The following is a 27465-nucleotide window of genomic DNA, read 5'->3' as shown; positions in this document are numbered from 1 at the left end:
ATCTGTGTTATTCATTCCATTCCAGTTCTTTAAGGTAAATCTAAAGTATTGTAGGGCTGGAGGTGAGGCTCAAGTGACAGTACCTAGCAAGCAGCAGGCCCTGAGTTCAACCCCTAGTACAGCCACAAACAAAACACCTCATAATGTTGTTTAGAAAATATGGGTGCAACAAGATGACAGTTTTTGTTTTTCTTGTGCAAAAATAAGTCTGTGCTTGAGATACAAATTAGAAGCCCACTCTGAAATTTAAGGACTGTGTTCTGGTCATATATAACGAATAATATACCACATTCCTGCTGGGATGGAATAGAAATGGAAGCGGGATGCCAGCAAACACACCACACCCTCCAGAAAAGTCATCCTAACCCTTTTTATTGTTGAAATTAAAAAATAAAAGATACTTAAATACAATGGTGAACATATAGGGCAAAACAGAATCATAAAATTCAATGTTGAATTAAGCAATGAGCTAAACTGAATGGTTGGGTCTCCGAGGTGGCTTCGAGCCCCAAACCACTTCAAAATGGGGATGTTCACAGTTAACGGCGATTGGTTTATAAGTGAGAGAACGGTCGAAGCTGTTCCAGTTGAACTTCCAGGGAAATTCTCTCCTCAAGAACATCCTGTAAAAACATGCAAGGTTACATTGCAAAGTACATAAAAATGAGCACGTCTGGACTCTGCGTCAAGAAGACTAAGGGACTGAGATTTCATAGTAGAGTTGTTTTTTGCGGAGGGATGTTGGTACAAGGTCTGAATAGTATTCTCCAGTTCCAGATTTTTGCTGGTTAGTTGGAATTTAAGAGTCTCACAGATTTATTTGTGAAGGCTAGACTGGAACCTCAATCATCATATCTCAGCCTCATGAGCCACAGGGAACTAATTGGAACTAGCAGGAACACTAGTACCCAGCTACTGATTCCTATTTTCAAGTGTATGTCACTGTACAAAGTCAGTTTCTTTGTACATTTGTGATATTAAAATATGATCCTGCCGGGCACCAGTGGCTTTTGCCTATAATCCCAGCTATTCAGAAGGCTGAGATTTGAAGATGGTGGTTCAAAGCCAGCCTGGGCACAAAAGTCCAGTGAGACTTTTATCTTCAATGAAGCACTAGAAAACTGGAAGTGGTGCTATGGCCAAAGAGGTAGAATGGTAGCCTTGAGTCGAAGGGCTCAGGGACATGCCCAGGCCGAGTTCAAGCCGATGACTGACCAAAAATAAATAAAATAAAATATGTTCCTAGTAATTATGTAATAAAACAGCCATTATCATAAAAACTAATTGGTAACAGATTGGTATTAATGCATGAATTTTGCATAAAGCTTGTCCCCTAATTTAATAGTAGATTTGTTAACACAGACTTTTAACCAGTGATGACATCTAATTACAGCTATTTCTGAATCTAATTGTTTTAGTTCCAAAGAAGAAAACAAAAAACTCATTTCTTCTCTTAAGTTTTCGGTTGTTGCCAGGCATAGTGGCTCACACCTGTAATCCTAGCTACTCAGGAGGCTGAGATCTGAGGATCAAGTTTCAAAGCCAGCCCAGGCACAAAAGGACCTGAGACTCTTACCTCCAATTAACCTCTAGAAAACTGGGAAGTGGGGCTTGGCTCAAGGGTAAGGTGGTAGCCTTGAGCTGAAGGGCTCAGGGAGAATGCCCCGGCCGAGTTCAAGCCCCATGACCCACAAAAAAAAAGTTTTTTGGTTGTTGCTGTCTTCAGAACTGTGCTCTTTTGCTCCAAGCTAGTGCTCTACCACTTTGAGCCACAGCACCACTTCCAGTTTCTGGTGAGAGCTCTTTAGCTCAAGGCTTGTCCCTGAGCTACCACCCTACCCATGAGCCTCAACCCCACTTCTCATTCCTTTTGAGCCCCTGCAGGCTTTGAACCTTGATCCTCAGATCTCAGCCACTTGAGTAGCTAGGATTACAGACATGAGCCACTCCACCTGGCAAGTTTTCCTTTTTAAAATAGTAATACCTTATATATACGCAGAATAAGGCAATATTTAATAAAATTGAGTTAAAAATTCCTAAGACTCAAATGGCTTGTACATTTTCTTTTCTGGTGCCAGTCCTTGGGCTTGAATTCAGGGCTTGGGTACTGTTCTTGAGCTTTATCTGCTCAAGGCTAGTGCTCTACCTCTTGAGCCACAGTTATACTTCCTGTCCAAGATGGCTTTAAACCTCGATCCTCAGATCTCAGCCTCCTGAGTAGCTAGGCTTACAAATGTGAGCTACCAGTGTCCAGCTCTGGCTTGTTTGAATAATTTCAAAATAAGCATAAGTACCGTTGGATCACTTTTCAACTTCCCCTGAAATTGAGTCGTGATCCCATGAAACTTCCCAAATAGATTCAGAAATCCTATTACCTTTAATTGTTGCTGCAATTCACTATTCAATCTGGCCAAAACTGTGTTGGTTTCCTTATTGCGTCTAATGGATGCCTGGATAGCCTTTTTATCTTTCCCAACAGATCTGTGGAGATAAAGGGAGCAAAAGTCACAATCTTCATTTCTTTCTTTCTTTTTTCTTTTTTTTTTGCCAGTCCTGGGCTTGAGTTTAGGGCCTGAGCACTGTCCTTGGACTTTCCTCAAGGCTAGTGTTCTACCCTGAGCCACTGCACCACTTCTGGCTTTTTCTATGTATGTGGTACCGAGGAATTGAACCTGGGTCTTCGTGCATGCTAGGCAGGCACTCTACCACTAGGCCAAACTCCCGGCTCCATATCTTCATTTCTTTAAAATAATAACCTCCCAGAAGTCACTTTCTTGCTTTCTTTTGGGCAGCACAAAGTTTGAATTCAGAGCCTCAAGTGTTTGTCCATTTGAGCCATGCCTTCAGACCTATTGAATCTCTGTACAATCTTCATACTTTTGCCTCTGAGGTAGCATAGTTTATTGCTTCAAATGGGGTCTTGCTAAATTCTTTTTGCTTAGGGTTGGCCTCAACCCTCCATCTCTGCCTCCTGGGAAGCTGAGATTACTAGTGTGTGCCACTATGCCTTCCCTTTTTCTTTTTAGTTTTGCTTCTTTCTTGTGATGCTGGGGATCAAACTCAAGGTTTGCACATGCTAGGCCAGAACTCACCCACTGAGCTACAGCCCCAGTACTTTCTGACTTATTTCTAAGCATGAAGGGAGAGAATTAGCTTTTTACTTATTAGCACGACTCAATCACATTACCTGGGAATAGAAGGCTGTGGTGCAAGAACAGCGGGTAAGACACCTGTCTTTTGTGTATGTTCATCGACATCTGGCCTTAATTCATCTTCTGATTTTAATCTTCTCCGAACAGGTTTGGGTGGTGGAGCAAGAGGTGTTGTGCCTTTGCTCTAGAAGACAGGATACCATTAAAAATGATCAGTTGTGAAGATATGCATGGTTGGTTAGCACTCTACAACACCATTTGTTCTCTTTAAGCCACTTACTCTGAAAAAAACGCATTTACTTTAAAATAATTCTTTCATTTGTTACCATGAGGAAACAACAGTACGATAGGAAAGATGATTCCAGCTGACACCCCGATCAAAAACATATGCCTAAGCTCCTTGAGGTACAAATCTAATTCTGGACTACAAGAGTCAGTTTCAACATAAACATGAATCAAGATTCCTTAAAGTAACAAGTCTCCAGCCATACACATTCATTATTATCTAAGGAATTTCTACACCAACAATCCCCCCTTCAAACCAAAGTCTGTACTAGCACAGTGAGAACAAGTTTCTGGAAAGAAAGCATGACTTAGGCCATTCCAGAAACACACGTTGCTGTATTAGCTATATGTGGAAGATCATAGAAAAAAAAGGCTATCAAACCTGTTCCATAATGGACATATGTAAAATTCATAAAAGGGGTAAGAATTGGCAGAAGGGAAGGAAAAAACTTTGGCAAAGTAAGTACAGTAAAATAATACTGGCAGGGGCCGGGAGTTTGGCCTAGTGGTTAAAGTGCTTGCCTAGCATGCATGAAGACCCGGGTTCAATTCCTGGGTACCACATACATAGCAAAAAGCCGGAAGTGGTGCTGAGGCTCAAGTGGTAGAGCTCTAGCCTTGAGAAAGTCCAAGGACAGTGCTCAGGCCCTGAGCTCAAGCCCAGGACTGGCAAGATACAACAATCTAATAAAAAGAATATTAAAAAAAAAATAATACTGGCAGTGGGATAGCTGGTATATGCTTTAAAATTAGCTCAACTTTTCTATATATTTAAATTTTTTTCATAAAAAAATGTTGGGGGAAATGCTTTCCCTTTAAAATAGTTAAAATTAAGATCACAGCCCAGCAAGGCTCAAGCCTATTACCCTAACCACTCCGGAGGCAGAGATTAGGGGATTATGGCTTGAGGCTAGCCTAGGTATAAAAGTATATGAGACTCCATCTCAGTGAATGGCTGTGGGTTCAATGACTGAAGCCTGCTATCTAGATCAGTCCTGAAAACAACAAAGGGCCTGGAGGTGAGTATCAGATTCAGAGTACCTGCTTAGCAAGAATACGGCCCTGAGTTCAATTTCTAGTTCCACCAAAAAACAACATCACAAATATAAATTAAAAAAAAAAAAAAAAAAAAAAGCTTGGGTGTGGTGGCTCACGCCTGCAATCCTAGCTACGGTGATTACTTGGAGATAACAGTCTCACAGACTTTTCAGCCATCGTAACTTTAGATCTTAGCCTCTGGAGTACCTAGGATTATAGGTGTGAGCCAGCAGGCCAGGCTCTAGGATTACAGCAGCGAGTCATTGGCACCTGTTTCTGTTTTGTTTTTCTGATACAGGGTCCCTCAATAGAGCAGATTTGGTCTTGCATTCACTGTGTAATCCAGACTGCCCTTTGAACTCTTCAGTCTTTTGCCTCAACCTGCCAAGAGTGGTAGAATCACAGGTATGTGCTGCTAATGTGTCACTTAGCCGACTTTGTTTCTGAAAATGATCTTACTTAAGTTTGTATGCATGGACACTATCTGTATCTTAAGACCTTCTTCTGCATACCATGTTGGCGGGGGTACTAGCAGCTGTCTTTTCTTCAATTTTACTATCTGTTTTGGCAACTCGAAGAGAACTTGCAGGATCGGAGGCCTTTTCAACCTAAAGATGAAAAATCATCATATCATTAACTGTGTATAACCTATAATTATATATAAATATAGAATATACAGAATAACAGATCAGAGTAAAATATCAATTTCATGTTCTCACATGAAATCTGGGGATAAAAAGGAACTTTTAAAATTCTAGGTAAATGACTTTCTCAACTAGGAAAAGGAAGAGAAGGCGTGAGATAACAGCTATGAGCAACAGCAGAGTGAGGATGCATCACCACAGCCTCTTTGGGTGTTGAGAAGGGAGAACAGTCCTGGGGTATAAGTGCTAGTCTTGGACACAGCCGTACTTGCCCTCTGGCTCATCCCTCCCTTCCCAGGTGCATTAGTTCATTTCCTGAAGGGTCAAGTAAAGTTCATTCTCTGGTCTCTCTGACTCCATATATTAATGTTTGGTGATTTATATTCTTAGAGACATTCCTTGTTGCTAGTCTCCTGGAATGCTGACTACAAAAATTAAATTTTGGCATTGTGAAAATCTTGCTAAACTAAGATGACTTATACAAACAGAGTGTATTTATAGCAATCACAGTCTCTTAAAGTCACTGTTTAGATGCTTAGCACAGTCTTCAGAGCAATGTTTCAGCTGGGCCATGTAGTTGTACATGTCCTTCACATCTTACCTATCTGGGGTGGATTTAGTTTCTTAGTAAGCATAAAATGGCAGACAAGTGTTGAAGACCCGTAAGGAAGTTATATTCCCTGGCCTTGGGAATATAAAATCTTCAAAAGAGGCAGTAGCAGTTAAGTCCTGTTCAATTCAATCTATCTTTTGAGGAGTCCTATTTAGAGCCAGGCCTTACAAGTGTGATATGGGAAGGACCTGCCACAAACTAGCTAAGCCCTTGAGAACTGACCGGCAAAGCCTCTGGATGTTTCTCAGCATCATCATCTTCTTCTTCAGTTACATTTGATGCAGCAAACACTTCAAACTGGCTGAAATCTGCAAAATTTGGTTGTTCTGGTATCTGCTGAGGTGAGGTACTAGTGTGAGTGATGAGGCTGTCGGCATCCACTGGGCGATGCACAACGGGACCAGGTGCCTGGACAATCGTGTACAACAGAGCCACAGACGTCATAATGCATTAGCTGTACTGCAAAGGAGCCTTGTCTTTGTTTGTTTGTCAGTTGTGGAACTTGAACCCAAGCCACCAGCGCTGGCCTAAGAGCCTTGTCTTTGAAAATATATAAAAATGACATTCGTAGCTGGACACCAGTGGCTCACACCTATCATCTTAGCTACTCAGGAGGCTGAGATCTGAGGATCACAGTTCAAAGCCAGCCCGGCTCAAAAGTCCATGAGACTTAATGCCCAATTAACCATCAGAAAACTGGAAATGGCTCAAAGTGGTAGAATACTATCCTTGAACTGAAGAGCTCAGGGATAGCGTTCAGGCCCAGAGTTCAAGCCCCAGGACTGGAGAGGAACACATACCTACCCACCACATACACCCCCGCCCCTCTGTTTAAAATGTCCTCACTCCATTAAGTACCAGTTGGTACTGAAGTTTTCCTTCCTACATCTTACTTATTCTACAAATATATCTGACCTAAAGGGATGCAGACCAGGGGCTACTTAATGCTTATTTCACGGATGTATAATAACTTAGAGGCGCTAAGTGCCTCTAAACCAGCCCAGGCACAAAAGGACCTGAGACTCTTTTTTTTTTTTTGCCAGTTGTGGGCTTGAGCTCAGGGCCTGAGCACTGTCCTTGGACTTTCTCAAGGCTAGAGCTCTACCACTTGAGCCTCAGCACCACTTCCGGCTTTTTTCTATGTATATGGTACCAAGGAATCGAACCCGGGTCTTCATGCATGCTAGGCAAGCACTTTAACCACTAGGCCAAACTCCCGGCCCAGACCTGAGACTCTTGTCTCCAATAAACCTCTAGAAAATGAGAAGTGGGCCGGGCTCAAGGGTAGGGTGGTAGTCTTGAGCTGAAGAGCACAGGGGACACCACCCAGGCCCAGGAATAGGGTGGTATCCCTGAGCTGAAGAGCTCGAGGGCAGTGCCTAGGCCAAGTTCAAGCCCCATGACCCACAAAACAAACAAACAAAAACAACAAAACTTAGAGGCAAAGTGGGTCACTGTGAAGCACTACTGCTTAATCCAGGACACCACTAGACACCTCCCATGTCCTACACCAATGTTTTTTCCCCAAAACCCTCTTTTATCAAGGTGTTAGTCGTCTGCTCCATTTTTAAGGCTTAAAAAAAAATCCCAGGTAATTACTGAAATTTTCATCTCTCAAAATAATAATATTTAGCCTCAAAAAAACTTAGTGCTTAAAAAGGGCTAGGTAATCTCTAACCTCTCCAATAACTGTGATAGCTGACCAATTTATAATGAGTACCTTGGAGAATTACCTGTGAGGGCTGAGGTCTGGGAGGTACTGCAGGAGGGTGGGTAACAACTCCAGCCTGTTGTTGTCCTGTGTGAATATGTAAGATTTTTAAAAAACAACTATACAATCTCTTTGCCAACAGAAAAATAGGCAAATAAATGTGACTTCATGGAAACACTTCTGAGACTACTTGGTAATACTAGACAGCAGATACCATCTTGTCAAATGGTCTACATGTGACATAAGTGGCCACATCACACATATCTTACTCAACTTCATTTCCTGTCACTTCTACTACATGAGTCTCTTGGCTTGTCTTGCCTGTTTCCACGCTAGTATATATTCTTGCATTTTCGCCTTCTATGTTTTCGCTTGCTTCTTAGGAATCAGCTACAACACGGTCAAGTTTTTCCTTTTACCTAGCATTTCACCATTCCTATCTAGGGAAAAAGCTCAAGTAGCAGTACATCAACCTTAGCTCAAATGTCTGGTGGCCTGCCTGTAGCCTGTAGATCCTCACCATCCCAAACCGACTGCATCACCCTCTTGCTCTAATGTTTCTGTTTTGGTCAAGACTGAAACAATGCTGTCAGTTGTATCAACACTGAAATCTTTCAGTCATGATTCTTCCCTGTCCATTAGCAAACTTAAGGCCTGGCCTGGCCCAACATTACCACACAGGCTTTAAAAACATTTCCTGTGTTGCTGGCGCGGTGGCTCATGTCTATAATCCTGGTTACTCAGGAGGCTGAGATCTGAGAATCACGGTTCAAAGCCAGCTCGGGCACAAAAGGACCTGAGACTCTTACCTCCTATTAACCTCTAGAAAAAAAACGGGAAGTGAGGCTTGGCTCAAGGGTAGAGGGAGCATTGAGCTGAAGAGCTCAGGGACAGCCCAGGCCAAGTTTCAGCCCTATGACCAACCCAAAAAGAAAAAGAAAATTCCTGTGTCATCTTTCAGATTATCTTTTTTATTTGTATTCAAACACACAGAAATTAAGAATCCAAAGAAATTAAGACATAAAGAAAATGATGGAACTTGGATAAACTTTCAAATTCAATCATAACACCTGTTATTTCAGTTTTGTTTTTGGTGGGTCATGGGGCTTGAACTAGGCCTGGGCGAGGCTGTCCCTGAGCTCTTCAGCTGAAGGCTACCGTCCTACCCTTGAGCCAAGCCCTACTTCCCCTTTTCTAGGGGTTAATAGGAGATAAAAGTCTTAGGTCCTTTTGTGCCTGGGCTGGCTCTGTCCCTGAACTCTTCAGTCTCAAGGCTACCACCTTGTCCCTAGAGCCACAACACCACTTCCAGTTTTTTAGTGGTTAATTGGAGATAAGAATCTCACAGTCCTTAGGGCCCTGGCATACTTTGAACTCGATCCTCAGATCTCAGCCTTCTGAGTTGCTAGGATTACGGGTGTGAGCCACCACATTAGCTTGTTATCTCAGTTCTTGACACTCAGACTGAAGGATCATGAATGATCCTATATATTGAGACTCTCTTTCCAAAAATATATGAGCATAAGCAATTAGGCCCCGAGATTGAGCCCTAGATCAGATGCCAAAAATCAAACAAACATACAACATCTCTTACCTGTGGTGACTGCAAAGGTCCGATTCATATCTAGGGATGACGATCTGGAGTGGGAGGGCTGAGGCCGTGGAGGGGGAGGTGGTGGTGCAGTGTTATCAGGTGACGTTCCTGAATGAGACCTGCATTGCAAAATTCACCTTGTCACATCTGGGGGTGCCACATCTGGAGCTCCCCCCACACCCCCCAGTTATAGAGCTTGAACTCTGGGCGTGGGCACAGTCCCCGAGCTCTTTTGCTCAATGCTAGCACTTTACCACTGCAAGCCACAGCTTCACTTCTGGCTTTTGAGTGGTTAATTGGAGATAAGAGTCTTATGGATGGCTTTGAACTGCGATCCTAAGATCTCTCTCTGCCTCTTGGATAATTTAGGCATTCACATTCTGCTTAGCAGCAAAGGAACTTATTAGAATGATTGTTTTAAATTAGTATAAGTATTAAATAAAAGGGGTGCAGCCAGTGGCTCATGCCTCTCAGGAGGCTGATATCCGAGGATCAAAGTTCAAAGCCAGCCCAGGCCCTAAAGACCGTGAGACTCTTATCTCCAATTAACCACTAGAAAACAGGACGCGGTGTTGTGGCTCAAGGAACAGGGTGATAGCCTTGAGACTGAAGAGTTCAGGGACAGAGCCCAGGCCCCAGAATTCAAGACCCACAACGGACAAAAATAAGTAGATAAAACAAACAAATAAATAAATAAAGGCAGTGCTATTTATTCTGTGTCTGAAACAAATGGTTAGTGTGGCCAAAATTTGTTCTTGTAATGTTATATACAAAAATTCCAAAGTTCTGAAGATAATATTTTTTTTGGGGGGAGGGGGAGAGGTCAGTTGTAGAACTTGAACTTTGGGCCTGGGTGCTATACTTGAGAGCTTCAGTTCAAAGCTACCTCTCTACCCCTTGAGCTACAGTACCACTTTTGGTTTTCTGGTGGTTAATTGGAGATAAGAGTCTCTGGGACTTTAGTGCCTGGGCTGGCTTTGAACCTTGATCCTCAGATCTCAGCTTCCTGATGTCTGAAGAGAAAATATTTATAGGGTTACTTTTCAAGTCATGAAAATTCAGAAATGGTGGTTGTGGTGGAATGCGGCTTAGCTAACCTATCTGAGGATGCCACTGAGGCATGCACGGCGGGCCATTTCACTGCAGAGGTGACTACATTATAGCTCCTGGCCTGAGGCTCACTTCTTGTAACTCTGAAAAGGGTCTTCATTGACTCTAGCAGTCTGATCTTCACATTTAGGGATAAAAAGATCGAAATCCAAACATTTGAGAACTCGAGAAACCTAAGAACTACACGGAAAATATGACAGGAAGCACACAACTTTTCAGATTCTGAGTTCTTTATAGAAAGTGTATATTACAGTCTCTCTACATTCTTACCCCCAGGCACTGTGGCAAAAAGATATTTGCCACATGCCAAAGTGAGGAAGAAAGAGGCTTCTGTCCTGCTCATAGCTTTTAGTGGGTGTTTAAGGCCTGGAGACAAATCTCTTGTCACCCTTTTCTGGATCACACTCATTTGTTTGTGCCTATAAGGTTTGGTATAATACAGATCTTCAGAGGTAGGCCAGCACTGGGCTGGGCTTCTGGACACTGTAATACAGACAATTCCTTTGACTACATATTTATCACTTAAACAGACTCTCAATGCTCTTACTGTTTAGCTAAGAAAAAAGACACTGTTAATCTGTTAATCATCTATTGATAACAAGTTACTCTTTTTAGGCAGTGGGAGTGTGGCTCAAGTGGTAGAGCATCAGCCTTGAGCAGAAAAAACTAAAAATTTCCAAGAATACAAGGTCCTGAGTTCATATTCCAGTATACTGTTACAGACAGGAGGATTTACTCTTTTTAGATCTTCTATAAAGCACATGAGAAAAAAACAAGGATCCCTTTTTGTATTCTAGTTTGGAATGAACAAAATTACTCATCTTATATATAAATCAAGAGGTAAGTAAGCTAAAAACTTCCAGAAAACAAAATAATTTGTTTCTTGTTCTAAATAACTTGAAAGTTAAAATGCATCAATATTTTATACTTTTTATTGGCAGAAATACTGACCTTTGACGAGTTACATTGCTCCCGATCTGTTCTGGGTCAGAGGTAAAAGAGTCTGAACTACTGTAACCATCTGCTGACAAATGGGATATGTCCTATTTAATAATAATCATTCTTTACTTTTTGTTCTATCTACCCCCAACAAATACGTGATATTGCTTTAACTCACAGATATCCAAAGATCACTAACAGGCTAACAGTTACTAACTATAAAAATAGTAACCAAATAAATCATGCATATTCATACAGCAGAAAATAAAATTAGGCTCTTGAAAGTGTAACTATAGAAATATTAGAAAGAAATCACAAAATAATACATGTGGTATAATGCTTTGCTATAGAAAAATGTAGTAATAGGCTGAGTATCTCTTATGAGGAATTCTTGGGGCCACCAGGTTTCAGGTTCTTTCCCGTTTTAGAATGCTTGAACTTGGGAAGCAGAGACAGGAGTATGGCCAGCCCCAGCAGCTCGGGGAGAACGCTCCCCGCACACAGTCCCCACGCACCGGGGAGGGCCGCCCACGTCCTTGTGCTTCAAATACACTTTCTGAAAATAATTTCACAGTTTGAAAGTAATTTCACTCAGTATTTTTACAATGTCTGTATTCTTATCTGTCCTGTGAAATCAGCATGTCACATTTTGTATTTTCAGATTAGAATTGTTCAACTTTATATTATTAAGTGTATAGAACAAGGATAAAAAACTGACAATAACCATGTGGCAAATTACATTTGTGAAACACTGAGAATATGAGTAATTATTTTCTTTATAAATGTGAATTATTTTATAATGGGAAAAGTCACTTCACGGAAAAAAAAATCAATGAGGAGGAAGAGAAAAAGAGGAGGAGGGGGGAGGAAGGGAAGAAAAGGAGGAAGAGGTTGTCATCAGATACTGGTGGCTCCTGTCTGCAATCCTAAGATACCCAAGATGCTGAGATCTGAAGATCATGGTTCAAAGCCAATCTGGGTAGAAAAGTATCCATGAGATTTTTTTTTTTTTTTGGCCAGTCCTGGGCTTGAGCTGAGGGCCTGAGCACTGTCCTTGGACTTTCTCAAGGCTAGAGCTCTACCACTTGAGCCTCAGCAGTACTTCCGGCTTTTTTTCTATGTAGGTGGTACCGAGGAATCAAACCCGGGCCTTCATGCATGCTAGGCAAGCACTCTTACCACTAGGCCAAACTCCTGGCCCCTCATGAGATTCTTATAGTCACTCAAAAACTAGAAGTGGCACTGTGGCTCAAGTAGTAGAGTGCTAGTCTTGAGCACAAAGAGGTTCAGGGACAGCTCCCAAGCCCTGAGTTCAATCACTATAACTGACACAAAATAAAACAAACAAACAAACAAAAACACCCTCCCACAAACTGACAAAGAATAAAATTTCTTGAACAAAAATAGAACTTATGAAATCAGAGGCTCCCAATTCTCCTCCAAGTAAAATTTTAGCCTTTTCTCATTTTATGTAAAATCACATCCAATCTCTTGGATGTACTAACAGGATCTCAAATTGTATATGACGAAGGCAGAACTCTATCCTTTCCTACAAATCTGGGTTATCACAGCCTTTTCTCATCTCTGAGTTACAGAGATTCAGTTCTCTGTTGTCACCCCCAACTCCTCTCTTATATCTGAGACTCCTCTCTTATATCTGACACCGCACAAGTAAGCAAACCCTTTCTACAGCCTTTCTACAGTTTCCATTACAAGTGAACCACCTTTCCTCTTTTCCTAGACTATCGCCTGAGCTGTCTCTCCTGGGTTCAGTATTTGCTTTTGGTCAGATTACTAGGACAGGTACCTGAAAAAGGAAGGTCAGATGCTACCATTCCTCCCTTTGAAACTTCTGCTTTTCATCTTACTCGGAGCAAGTCACTGTACCTACCTTCTCGCTACTATTCTGTCACCCAGTATTTCTGCTATCAAATTTGCTAACTAATCCTATTATTCCAGGATCTACTTGCTATCCCAGTAGAAGCAAATGTCATACCTCAAGGCTTTATATTTATTGTTCCTAGAGTTTAGTCTTCTTTACTTAAAATTCACTCATCTAAATCCCTTAGTTCCTTCAAGTTTTAATTTTTGAAACTCATCTTTTTTTTTTTGGTGGGTCATGGGGCTTGACCTTAGCACTGTCCTTGAGCCTCTTTGTGTTCAAGGCTAGTGCTTGACTACTTAAGCCACAACACCACTTCCAGCTTTTCCTGAATAGTTTATTTGAGATAAAAGTCTCATGGACTTTCCTGCATAGGCTGGCTTTGAACCATGATTCTCAGATCCTCAGCCTCCGGAGTAGCTAGGATTATAGGTGTGAGCTACCATGCCCAACCAGATTTAGTTTTATCTGTAGAATTAATTACCTGCTGATTAACAAGTTACTTTTCCTTCCAGTCTTTTGTATTCCTTATAGAACTCAAACTCTATTTGGGCAAAGATTTTTTTTTTTTTTTTTTTGCCAGTCCTGGGGCTTGAACTCAGGGCCTGGGCACTGCCCATGGACACTTTTTGTTCAAGGCTAATGCTCTGCCACTAGAGCCATAGCAGCACTTCTGGCTTTTTCTGTATGTGTAGTACCAAGGAATCAAACGCAGGGCTTCATGCATGCTAGGCGAACACTCTACCGATAGGCCACACTTCTAGCCCCAAAGATGTTTTTGTTTTGTTTCCTCCATCAAGCAGAACCTGGCCCACAGCTTTAATACTGGCTCAATGTATGAACATTCCCAATGTTTTATGAGAAAAGATAGAAAAGAACTCACAGGAAAGAGCCATGAGACTAAACTGAGGAAGAGGACACACAGATAGCCTGCCTAAAGCAGGTGACAATGATGGATGGCCATTTAATAAAAATTTGGTAGTGTGTTTCATAGACTTGACTTTAATCCACTTTACTCAATGAAGTTAGTACTAAATGGCTATAACACTTATTCAAAATCTAAATCCAGACTTTACAAAAATCAAATGGGAGATGTGACACATCTTTAACTTACCTACAGTATTTCCAGAAGCAAATTTCACGGATGAATTGACTTTGTTTTCTTCTGAAAGATCAGATGGTTTCACAAGTAAGGGACTAGTGGGATTGGTATGATCTAGTAGAGAGTTAACAGGTAAAAATATACAAAATTTAGGCATTTGAATCAACAAGTCATAAAAGCTCTGCACACAAGACTTTATGAGATATCAGGCAACATAAATTTTTTTTTTTTGGTCAGTTGTGGGGCTTGAACTCAGGGCTTAGATGATGTCCCTGAGCCGCTTTGTGCTAAAGGCTAGTACTCTACTGCTTGAACCACAGAGTCAGATTTTTGAGTGGTTAACTGGAGATAAGAGTCTCATGGGGACTTTTCAAATTGTGATCCTCAGATCTCAGTCTCTTGAGTAGCTAGGATTATAGGCAAGAGCCATCGGTGCCTGGTTGCATAACATTTTTTAATAAACAAATTAAGCCAATCTGTTATCTGCCATAAAGAAAATATCTTGTAGTGGAAAAATTAGTTTTCATCCTCTCATCCCTTTAATTACCTACACAGACCATAAAAATAATTTATGCTGCTTTATATGGAAAAGAAAACATATTTACCTTAGAGAAACCTTAACTATACAACACTTATTTTATATATATATATATATTTCATATATATATATATTTCATTCATTCATTTATTTTGCCAGTCCTGGGGCTTGAACTCAGGGACTGAGCCCTATTCTTGGGCTTTCTCTACCACCTGAGTCACAGCACCACTTCTGGCTTTTTCTGTGTATGTGGTACCAAGGAATCGAACCCCGGTCTGCGTGCATGCTAGGCAAGCACTCTACCACTAGGTCAACTCCTGGCCCTACAACACTTCAACACTTATTCTAAAATGAGAAGAAATTCCAAAAGTACAAACAAAGCATACAATTTACAAAAATTTATTCAGAAGCCAAATTTATTTTAATATATATATCTTAAAAACTGACATATATTAAATATAAAATTACAATGGTAAATTTCAAGTAATCTCATGTTAAAGTCTTATCATTTAAAGTTACTAGTTAGTGATTTTAAAACTATAATATAAACAAATATGTACACTCATACAACTACATTACTATTGAGTTTTTTGAGTTTTTTTTTTAAAGGCAGGGGCTAAGAGTTTGGCCTAGTGGTAGAGTGCTTGCTGAGCATGCACAAAGACCCAAGTTCGATTCCTTGGTATCACATACACAGAAAAAGCTGGAAGTGGTGCTGTGGCTCAAGTAGAGTGCTAGAAAGTCCAAAGTTCAAGCCTTGGGACTGGCAAAAAAAAAAAGCAAATATGAAGAAAAAATGTGAACTTCACAGAACAATTAGCTATTTTAGTTAGAGACGAAACTGAAATACAACTTAATGATAACCTCCTTACCACTGCCAGTTCTTTTAAGTTCCATTTCCTGCATGTGGATTTTGCTCGGAGTCATTCGAATGGGAACTGGATGAACAATAGCAGTATCCTAGAGACAAATGCACAAATTGTATTAAAATGCCAAGCTAACACCATGAAACCATCAGACTAACAAAAACTGAAAGGTAGTGGAGACATCATTAATGAGAAAAAAATTTTAAATTAAAAGTTCTAGAATTTTATTGTAAAATCAAGTCACTACATATGCTAAATAATCCGATTATTTTGGGTGGTGGTGGGGGAATGGTCATAGAGCTTGAAGTCAGCCTGGGTGCTGTCTCTGAGCTCTTTAGCTCAAGACTAGTACTCTCTACCATTTGAGCCACAGCGTCACTTCCAGTTCTCTGGTGGTTAACTGGAGGTAAGAGTCTCATGGAAGCCAGGCACAGTGGCTTATAGCTGTAATCTTTCCTACTCAGGAAGCTGAGATCTGAGGACCACAGCTCAGAAACTAAAGAACATGAGACTCTGAGGACTGAGGTTCAAGGTTCAAAGCCGGCCGGGGCACACAAGTCCTTGAGACGCTTATCTCTAATTAACCACCAGAAAACAGAGGTGGCATTGTGGCTCAAGTGGTAGAGCGCTAGCCTTGATCCGAAATGCTTAGGGACAGCACCTAGGCCCAGAGTTCAAGCCCACGACGGACCAAAAAAAAAAAAAGTACCTCATGGATTCTCGTGTCAGGTTGGCTTTGAACCTTGATCCTCAGATCTCAGCCTCCTGAATAGCTAGGATTATAGGCATGAGCCACTGGCACCCTGCTCTCATTCTACACTTTTTATGCTCTGTAGTTAAAAACTGAACTTGAGATCCTTTAATGTCAAGTACACGGTAATCAGCTGAGTTTATATTATAATGTAGTGTGGAAGATACTGACTTTCATTTTTCACTGGACATTGTTTTGGTAATAACTCTGAATTAACTAAAGTCAGCCTCCTGACAGGGAGAATTATATTTCTGCACATGGCCTCTTATTTAACAGATCACCTTGGCTTACTTCATCATCCCTACATTCAAACAATTTATTAATATGTATATATACATATTGTATGTATGTGTGTCATACTTATAGTAATTCTTGGCCAGTCCTGGAGCTTGAACTCAGGGCCTGGGCACTCTTCCTGAGCTTCTTTTTGCTCAAGGCTAGTACTCTACCACTTGAGTCACAGCGCCACTTCTGGCTTTTTCTGCTTATGTGGTACTAGGAATCCAACTTAGGGCTTTGTGCATAGTAGGCAAGCACTCGGCCATTAAGCCACATTCATAGCCCTCTTGTAAATTCTTTACAGTTACTCTCTTGATAAAATCATTCACAGCAACCTCTTGCCATAACCCATGAGAATCTGAACAAAGTTCATTCTTAGTTTAAGTATTTACCTGTACTAGGGCTTAAACTCCAGGGTCCTCCTTAGCTTTTTCTACTCAAGGCTGGTACTCTACTACTTGAGCCACAGCTCTACTTTCAGCTATTTGCTGATTAATTGGAGAGAAAGTCTTATGAACTTTGCTGTCTGAGTTGGATTTGAACCACAATCCTCAAGTCTTAGCCTCCTGGGAAGCATGAGCCATGGGTGCCTGGCAAAGGTTTGTTTAATCAGTAAACATTTCTCCTATAACACTAAAACTATAATCACAAAGATCAGTACATGTAGAAAAAAGTTTAGATTTCTCATAAAATAACGAGTGATTCACAAGCACTTATTTGTAAAAATACATGTAAGACACACAAGTATATTTATGGTTATAGAAACATGTTTTTATGTTTGAGTTCTATTTTCTTGATTTATAATGTTTATATACAAACAATTTTTGTTAATCAGGTAGGAATTAGTGATTTCTCATTCAGTTGTATTTTCTGCTGATGACTATCAAATTCTAAAGTCTAAATTCAAGCTTAAAATATCAAAATAACAATTAACTATTCTTTTTTTTTCCGGACAGTCCTGGCTTGAACTCAGGGCCTGAGCACTGTCCTTGGGCTTTCTCAAAGCTAGAACTTTACCACCTGAGCCACTGTACCACTTCCGGCTTTTTTTATGTATGTGGTACCGAGGATTCGTGCATGCTAGGCAAGCACTCTACCACTAGTCCAAACTCCCAGCCCCTAAATTAATTATTCTTTATTTTCCTAGAGCGTTTGCCACAGAAGTAAGACTGATCATATAAGTTTAAACACTAGAACTGATACTAGTAAATCTGTGATTTTTTTTCCCTAAGAAGTGAGAACATCATCATTATTAAGCTAAATATTTATATCTATATTTCCTCATGACTCCATTTATTTTGCCTCGGTAAGTCTTAATGAATTTTTTTTTTGGGGGGGGGCGTGCGGGTAATAGGGCTTGAAATTTGGTCTTTTGAGTCTCTTGACTTTATGTATGGACAGTGTTCTACCACCTGAGCCACACTTCCAGCTCAGCTTTTTGCTGGTTAGTTGGAGGTAAGACTCTCTTGGATTTATCTGCCTGTGTGGACTTCAAATCTCAAATCTTAGGCTCCAGAAGAGCTAGGATTATAGATATGAGCCACTAACACCAAGGTTAATTTTTTTGGGGGTCATGGGGCTTGAACTCTTGGGCCTGGCACTGTCCCTGAGCTCTTCAGCTCAAGGCTACTGCCTTATCCCTGGAGCCACAACCCCACTTCCCATTTTCTAGTGACTAACTAGAGATAAGAGTCTCTTGGTCTTTTGTGCCTGGGCTGGCTTTGAACTGTGATCCTCTGATCTAAGCCTCCAGAGTAGCTAGGATTACAGGTGTGAGCCACCATGCCCAGCACAAAGGCAAGATTTTGATACACAGTGCTCTTGGCTTATTTAGATACTCATATTACTATGAATAATTATTTTCTTTGTTTTGTAAGGGTTAGAAAAATTAAAATCATGTATTGTTAACTCAAACCTTTCCAACCATAAAAAGTAAAATTAACTGAACTGTATAATAACTAGGAGAATGAAATAGAAACAGAAATGAAAGTTTAAGAAAACTTAAAATATAAACTTTTAGATTATAGAACTTACCACTCCCAATAGATCTTAATCTTAAACAGAGCTTTTAATAAGCAGGTTTTATATGTTTGCTTTTTAATTATTTTCATTTTTTTGAGATTAAGATAAATGTCTTAATTGCAGTAAGAAAAAAGCAAAGGCACAGACAATCTATACATTTTCTGGCCCATAAATACTTAATAAAGTACAGGTTTGTAGTTTATTATGGGCATTTAAAAATGCCCATGCATTATATTTTAAAACACCCTATAATGTCCCTCCCTTCCTTTTTTTTTTTTGCCAGTCCTAGGCTTAAGCTCAGGGCCTGAGCACTGTCCTTGGATTTTTCTCAAGGCTAGAACTCAACCACTTGAGCCTCAGCACCACTTCTGGCTTTTTCTAAGTATGTGGTACTGAGGAATCGAACCCAGGTCATCGTGCATGCTAGGCAAGCATTCTACCACTAGGCCAAACTCCCGGTCCCTCCCTTCCTCTTATTTCCACTTTGGTTTATGGAAAGTGCTTTGGGCATGTCACTGCATCAACAGAAAAAGGGGTGCTCAGACAGCAGAGAAGTGAACAGTGAGAAGAATAATGTATAGCTGAGGTCTTGAAGCTTTCTAATAACTAGAGGGACAGGTTGTACAGCATATGAAACTAACTCTTTGGAGCAAGAATTTATTTTTTAAATCGGGATATGAACTTTGTAGCGTTTTCAAAGCAATACAAGTCACAGGAAGACAAGCAGACTCCCATGTCGGAGAGGCTAACCAACAGCTATGCTGTGTTGCTAAGTTTCATCTTTGCTAACAAAATTCAACATACTAGCGGCTTATTGTCATAGAATATTTTTTTAAAGACGGCACTGCCTAAATATCAGAGTACATATTACAAAATTACACGAGTAAACATACAAATAAATATTTACATGTCACTACATTGAAATAAGCAGTATATTTCAATAAAACACACATTTAATTAGCAAATGATAACACAGTTACTAAGCAAATCAATTGTCACAAAATGCATCTTTAGATATATCAGACTTCAGATAATTTTCTGTCACCAAAATAACTTGAAAATATGAGGAATAGCAAAAAAATTTTCTTTCCATCATTAAACACAAAAATTGAAAATCCTGGGGCCGGGAGTTTGGCCTAGTGGTAGAGTGCTTGCCTAGCATGCACGAAGACCCAGGTTCGATTCCTTGGTACCACATGCATAGAAAAAAGCTGGAAGTGGTGCTGAGGCTCAAATGGTAGAGCTCTAGCTTTGAGAAAGTCCAAGGACAGGGCTCAGGCCCTGAGCTAAAAGCCCAGGACTGGCCAATAAATAAATAAATAAATAAATAAATAAATAAATAAATAAATAAATAAATAAAAAATTGAAAAGCCTGCCAACAGGACCCTGTAAGCACTACACTACTGAACATGCATAACAGCTAAAAACCACAATGAATGGAAATTGGGTTAATAAAATTAATTTCAAACAAGCAAGCTAAGTGATTGACTTACAGGATCAGCTGGTGCAATGTTAGAATCAAATTGGGTCAGAGTTTGTGAGCTTGAAGAGCGTTCACTAAATGTCTCCCACTGCTGAACAGACAGAGAGACAAGTCAGCATGATGAGAAAGATGGAGTAGAAGATCACTGGAGAAGATTTAGCAAAGTCATTCAGAGGTTGCACTGCAAGTAGTATTGCACAGGTCTAACAAAATTCTGTAATTTCTAAGTTTCACAACTACTTTACACTTATCTAGGGTCTTAACTTGTAATGTAAGGGGCATAGCTTCACAAGCAATGCAAATTTATTGCAGTCTCTATGGAAGATATTCTAGGCTTTACAGAAAATTGAAAACACTACACAGAAACACAGGGTAAGTTAAATAAATGGCCAAGTGCCACCAAGTAAAACAATAAAGAGATTTGTCTCAAATTGAAGAATAACTTCAAATGTTCTTTAAAAACACAAAATTTATAGCATATGTGATGCCAATGAATTGAAGTTTTGATCAAAACAAGGTAAGTCAGTGTGACTTGCCAGTGCGACCCCTGAAAGACGATTTTATTATGGACGTGCACATTTATACATATGCATAGATAACTGATAATATAATTGAAAAAAAGATGCAAGAAATTCTGGAATATATTTGAGCTTATGTCAATCTGTAGCAAGTCAAACCCTCCAATCAGCACTACTAACGGCCATGCCAGACCATAGGACAGAACTGCCAATCAGGCACACCCACCTCCCCATGCTAAAAAAACAGAACACGGCCACATGAGAGCAAACCAAGCATTTGGGTATGTGTTATGTGTAGAAGATGCGTATGAAATATTATTTTTCTAAAATAGGCACATGAGGGAATATACCTCTTAAAATAAGGAGAGTGACTTTCATTTATTAGAGATTTCAGTAACAAGGTAATAGAGAATTTTTACAACAACTTGTATCAAAATTGTGATTTAAATTGATTCTTAAAAATAAGCTGTTCCTTTAAGAGGAAAACATCTACACATATACATATATATACATACAAATGATTACACACAGACATATTACTCAATCAAAATCCTTTTTACAATTCATTTAAGAAGGTATATATTTTATGCTTCCAAGTTCAGCTTACTATTTAAAATAGTGATATAGTCAATTTGAGAGGATGCAGAAATTTAGGTATTAGTAATTATCTACAAAAAATGGTCACTGCAATCACTCAACAACTTTTCCTACAGTTTAGTTTAATATAAAATATAGGGAGACACACACATGCACTTAGTGTTCTGTAAATAAAGGCCCATAAGAATTCATTATTAGGGGATATTTCATGGAGTGATTCACCAATATTTAGTAATATAGTTCATTCTTCAGTAGTTATTATTATAAGAACACAAAGGAATTTTTGAAATTCTAACTATTGGGCTGGAAGTATGGCTCAAATGGTAGAGACCTGACTAACAAGTGCAAAGTTCTCTAAAGAAAAAAGTATAGAGTAGGAGACTGCCAAAAAGAAGGCATTCACCTATGTACTTCGAATGCATGAAGCTTGTCTCAGTTTAAAATGCCTGTATATAAGCCAGACCCGCTGGTTCACACCTACAATCCTAGCTACTCAGGAAGCTGAGATCTAAGGATCAAGATTCAAAGCCAGCCAGGACACAAAAGGACCTGAGACTCATCTCCAATTTACCTCTAGAAAATGGGAAGTGGGGCTTGGCTCAAGGGTAGGGTGGTAGCCTTGAGCTGTAGAGCTCAGGGACAGAGCCCTGGCAGAGTTCAAGCCTTATACCTCCACCCCCACCCCTCAAAAAAAGTACTATATACAAACTATGTAGAGGTCAGCCTCAATCTTCATGATTTTGTAATGTTAGGAGCAATAGGCTCTGGAATAAGACTACTAATACCCAAGTTGGGTATTATAAACTAGGGTTAGTTATATAACTGGTGCTTTGGTTTTACTAACTGTAACATGAATTTCCTACTACTAAACTTTATAAGTGTGTTACAATAACTGCCTCATCCATTCCACAGGTGCTAAAGAAGCATACACTGAGGGGCTGGGAATTTGGCTTAGTGGTAGTGTTTGCCTAGCATGCACAAAGGCCCGGGTTCGATTCCTCAGTACCACATACATAGAAAAGAGCTGAAAGTGGTGCTGTGGCTTAAGTGGTAGAGCCCTAGCCTTGAGAAAAGTCCAAGGACAGTGCTCAGGCCCTGAGTTCAAGCCCCACAGCTGGAAAAAAAAAAAAAAAGCATACACTGAAAGAATATCAGTGCTTGTGAAAGACAAAAAAATGTAATCTAAATTCTATTTCCTAAGTACATATTTGATAGCACCAAAATATAAAATCAACATTTAATTAGCATTTTGATCTTTCATATACAAAAAATGGTGTCATTTATGACTATATTACCAAATACTATCAAGTAAAACCTTGTAGAACTATGTATTAGAGAGAACACAACCTCTGGAGTGAGAATCGAGGCATCTATACCTAGTCTTCAATGAGGACATGCTCTTTCATATAGGATGAACGTGGGCTTTAGAAGTGAGATGCTTTGAGTGCTTTTACTTTTAAACTGATAACAGACTAACAAACATTTTTATTCTAACACCACTTTTAAAAAATGTAAAAGCAAAAACATGAGAAGGGGTATCAATGTATGAGAAGTAATGCACCTACTACTTGACAAATATACCTGTAACCCCTCTATACATTACCCTGACAATAAAAAATAAGTGTAAAAACAAGCTTGGCACCGGTGGCTTATGCCGGTAATCCTAGCTACTCAGCAGTCTGTGAAATTGTGATTCAAAGCCAGCCCAGGCAGAAAAGCAGAAAAGTCCCTATGAAACTCTTATCTCCAATAAACTACTCAAAATAAAGCCAGAAGTGGTATTATGGCTCAAGTGATAGAGTGCTAGCCTTGAGCAAAGAGGCTCAGGATAATGGACAGGCCCTGGGCCACTCAGGACAAAAAAACAAACAAAAAAGTAAAAAGAACACTGACCATTCTTTCCATAAGCCCCTGTCCTACCCAATTCTTCCAAAGCTTAATTCCTTTGTCTAGGAACAACATGTGTACTAAACTAGTAGTATACGTGGTTGGATGGATGGTTCAATGTTGTACTGTTTCATATGTCAGTATCATGACTATTAGGTTAAAGTAGGTACAAATAATGCATGATTCCAACTTCTCCCATTCCCCACTAGCCTCTTGAATTCAGTACATTTCTGGCTTTAAAAAACATGTGAGAGCCAGGCACAGTGGCTCACGCCTGTAATCCTAGCTACTTAAGAGGCTGAGATCTGATGATCACGGTTCAAAACCAGCCCAGGCACTAAAGACTGTGAGACTCTTTTCTCCAATTAACCACCAGAAAACCGGAAGTGGTGCTCAAGAGGTCGGGTGGTAGCCTTGAACTGCGGAGCTCAGGGACAGCACCCAGGCCCAGAGTTCAAGCGGCAAGACCAAACAATAACAAACAACCCTCAAACAGAAAACTGCTCAACAGGCTAGAGCAGTGCAGGTAATATGAACATTACTTAAAGAGAGGCCCTTTTGCTGTGTTTTGATCAAGAGTGTCCCTTCTATTGATTTGTATACAAAAATTCCAAAGAAACTGGGGATCAGTACATATGTTCTAAGCTGTTTTGCATATTGTGTCTAGTTATATTTATATAGTAAATCTACTCCATTCTGTATTGAGTACGGCAGCTAACTGGGTATCACTGGACTTATCTTAGGTATCCACACCTAATCTCTCCAGCCTCCCTAGACATGGGATCTCAGCCACATCACTGACTTTCTGATGTTTTAACTTTGCTCATCTGTTCCATCTAAGTAATTCCCAAAGGTGAAATTTCAGTGGGGATGAAGTATGAAAACCAGTGACAACTTATGTACTTTGCAAGTCTCAAGAAATCACATAAACACAGAGTTATCTTTCACAGTATTATTAGTGATTAACGGTGCATGTGAGTTGAAAGAGCTCTATATAGAAATGTTCCTGTTTGGAACTTCTTACCTTAAAAAAGTTAATTTTTAAGCAAAGAAAAGGAAAGATTTGCTAACCTCACTGCTCTGATTCAGTTCAGGCCACGTCTGGTTTAAAGACGGCATTGAGGGCGACTTGCTTGGGGGTGCTTCAGCAGGAGATCCAGAATAACCTACCTCACTTGGCTGCTCCCCGACATCTACAATTTAAAAAAAGAGAAAGTCTCTATTAAAGTATTTTAGTTTGGAGTATGTCATATGTACTATTTACAACCTAAATTTCTTTTCCTTGTATGCCTAAAATAAAACACTATTAAACAATCAAGCAATACTTGCTGATACTGCTAATGGTCCACCTGAATGAAATTGTAACTTCCTAAATTTTCACCACAAGAAAGGATTAGTAAGAAATAGTATGTTATATAGATAACAACAGTACAAGAGGATACGTGCTATGAATCATTTTCTGCTACTACAGCTGGATTTGTAGTGGCTTTCTGATGTATATTCCATGGAATACTCATTAGTAAGGTGACTTTGAAAAGTTGGTTTTCTTCTTAGATAAGCATGGGGATATTATAATTTCCTGCTGGAAGCATCCTCTTATGCATTTGTATATCAAACCTTGTGATATCCCAGAGTAAATAAACTTAAATCAATTTTTCCCTCCATGTTCCCTTGAGACACAGTTTAAGAATTACTGATAGTTTGGCTAATTCATTCATATTTTCCTAAAAATCTTCCTTGCTGCCAAAATGTTATTAATAGGGAAAAACCAAGTCAATGACTTCACATAAAACATAAACTTTTGTTTTGAGTGATGGGACTGACTGCAGAGCTTTAGATCTGCTAAAAGCACTGAATGGTCTAAGTTGCAGTCTAGCCTTGAAGCTTAACCTTTTATCATTATCACTATTGCTGACATTTATAAACTACAGATTCATGCTATTTCAGAATGGTGTTTAAAATATTATATATGCCTTAATTAATAGTTTTAAAATTGTACTTAAAACCAAAGCATTTCAATGGTAAATGACTTTTCATTTTACTTTTCTCTATTTGGCCACAAGCAACTTGGATAAAGACTGCATTTGAATTTCTCTATCAGAAACAAGGACATTTGACATTAAATGTTAGCCTTGTATTTAGGATCTTCCCCTCCATTTTTTTTTCTCTCTCTCTTGCTTGAGTGTGTGCGCCAGTCCCTGGGGCTTGAACTCTAGGCTGGAGTGCAGTCTCTAAACTTCTGTGCTCAATGCTTGAGCTGCAGCGCCATTTCCAGCTTTTGAGTGATTAACAGAAGACAGAGTCTGTCACAGACTTCCCTGTCTAGGGTGGCTTTGAATCTTCATCCTCAGATCCTGCATGGCTCGGATTATGAGTGTGAGCTACCAGGGTGTACTTATGAATTCTAAACAGATATTTACTTACCATAGCCTAGCAATGCATACCTCCTTAACCTTTTGGTGCATTCATAAAAACATTCTAGCATTCTGATATTCATAACAAGTTATTTGTATTCTTCTGTACTGATAAATTTTTTCAAGACTTTCCTGTTGCTTATTCTGTTAGGACTTTCTTGTACTATTTCCATCATTTATCCTGATGTTACATCTTTAAAATCATACCACACTTGCTGATACTTGTTTATAGTTCAGCATCACATTTGGACTTGCTATTGCTAAGATCAGGAGCTGTTTCTCTTTTATAGTTCTATGTATGTGTAGTAACAGTGCCGAGGCAGTGCAGAACTATGAACTGTAGGAAGACTTCAGGTACTACCGTATGAAAATCTCACACCTGACTTGAATTTCCTAATGGAAATTCTGTCTATATAAACAGTAGCAGAAAATTCCTCATTGGGCAGTTTGGGATTTCTGTGGGAGCAAACATCTTAAGACCATGACTAGAAGAGGAAGAAATTATAGACGGGACAGTTTTCCAAATGTGAAAGACTACCAGAAGATAAAGGCATCGAAAAGTGTTTTTGAAGTGATTTCCCCAAAGCAGTGAGTATTACACTAAATGGACTTACTAGGAGTAAATAAAAACTTAATTTTCAAAAAAGCCAATTCAAAGCAGAATTATTTCAGTCTTGAACATCACCCTAGGACAACCTAAGAGCTTTAATTTGGTTTTCATGACCTCAGTACTTATGATAACTCTTGACAAGTTTAGAGACACACTGCACCTCACCCTTACTTAAGGGCAATTATAATTTGAGACAGATTTTGAGAGAGCCTCTCATTTCCCTGGTGCAGTTACCGTGTAGCCTCTTAAAGGTGAAAACTGAAATGTCTTTTATTCAAATAATTACACATTATAATTAATTCATTAATAATTTTTCTACCATAGCTGTTTCAAACTGCGGACCATGAACTCCTTCTTGGGAGTTTTCAAGACCTGGGAAATGTGATTACATTAATGATTTCTCCTTGCATTGACACTGATAACTAGGAGAAAAGTAGCGCTAGCTCATCAGAAAGAATCAAGGCAGTGACCAGAAAACACACTAATAGTCAGTGTACTACTTACTTCACGTTAATTTTTTTTTACCTTATCACACTATTAACTAAGAATAAACACATATTGATCTTACTGAAAAAATACTCACAATGAAGTAGGAAAATATGGAAAAAATCTGTCTCACATCTTTTTAGTATTTTAATAACAAAAAGGGAACTACGTATTTCTCCTTGGCACATCTAAATACAACAGTGGTCTCAAAAAAAAGGCATGTGATTCAGTTGTGAATTAATAGATGTCTTTTTCACGGAACATTATTTTTTCTTCAAATAGTTAATAAACTACTATTCAGACTTAGAACATGGAGCCTGCCACTTTAATGAAAGCAATTGTTTTTAATCTTTGTTACTAATGACAAAGTTTGAACTTTCAAAGAAAAGTTACGATTTTGAAAGATGTGTGTACATGTCCATAAGTCCAAAATCTTCAAGTATCTGAAGACTTCTCTAAAAAGAGTTCGTGACACTGATAAGTACATTCTGTTAATATTCCATAAGGATATATTCCAGCAGCTAAAAAAATTGACTAACTCAATGAACTGGTATTCTACAAACATTCAATACATTATGATACAAAACCATATATGGCAAAGGATTTATTCAAAGTACAAGACAGATGAACAATTTTAACAGTACAATAAGTTCATTAGTTATAGTTATAACACACTGTAACTAACCTCTAAGAAATTACCCATAAAGAATATTTTTAAACACTACTGTATTTTTAAGAGTAGTGATGAAGCCATAATATCTGAAAAAGGTACAAATTAATCTTTTCTTCTACATTAGGCTACTTTTTCTTTAGGTACTTTATTAGTAGGCAACCTTCATTTGTTTTATTTTAAAAAGGACAAAGTATTTTGGCTTTGTAGGCTATATTGTTTCTATTATTCACCTACGCCACAACAGTATAAAGGCAGCCAGATAATGAAGAAC

The 27465-nt window shown here is 39.2% G+C and overlaps 1 protein-coding gene across 10 annotated transcripts in view; it reads right to left on the bottom strand.

Annotated features, from left to right (window-relative positions):
- Positions 1 to 356: 356 nt before the first annotated feature.
- Reps1 (RALBP1 associated Eps domain containing 1) overlaps positions 357 to 27465 on the bottom strand; it is a 61780-nt gene continuing 34671 nt past the window's right edge. For 2 of the 10 annotated variants that reach the window (XM_090338030.1, XM_090338034.1), the window contains exons 9-20: positions 24083 to 24204; positions 20020 to 20100; positions 15481 to 15568; positions 14083 to 14184; positions 11099 to 11171; positions 9038 to 9156; positions 7466 to 7530; positions 5955 to 6140; positions 4988 to 5083; positions 3188 to 3336; positions 2376 to 2481; positions 357 to 623 (exon numbers count right to left, since the gene is read on the bottom strand). In XM_090338030.1, coding sequence (XP_090194156.1) covers positions 555 to 623; positions 2376 to 2481; positions 3188 to 3336; positions 4988 to 5083; positions 5955 to 6140; positions 7466 to 7530; positions 9038 to 9156; positions 11099 to 11171; positions 14083 to 14184; positions 15481 to 15568; positions 20020 to 20100; positions 24083 to 24204 — 1256 coding nt within the window. In that variant the 3' untranslated portion in view covers positions 357 to 554. The remainder of the gene's footprint in view (positions 624 to 2375; positions 2482 to 3187; positions 3337 to 4987; positions 5084 to 5954; positions 6141 to 7465; positions 7531 to 9037; positions 9157 to 11098; positions 11172 to 14082; positions 14185 to 15480; positions 15569 to 20019; positions 20101 to 24082; positions 24205 to 27465) is intronic. The other 8 variants (XM_090338031.1, XM_090338035.1, XM_090338033.1 and 5 more) reach the window with 5 other exon arrangements.

Source organism: Megascapheus bottae, chromosome 8 (assembly GCF_031878675.1).
Source record: "Megascapheus bottae isolate mThoBot1 chromosome 8, mThoBot2.hap1, whole genome shotgun sequence".
NCBI lineage: Eukaryota > Metazoa > Chordata > Mammalia > Rodentia > Geomyidae > Megascapheus > Megascapheus bottae.
This window is presented reverse-complemented; position numbering and strand designations above follow the sequence as displayed.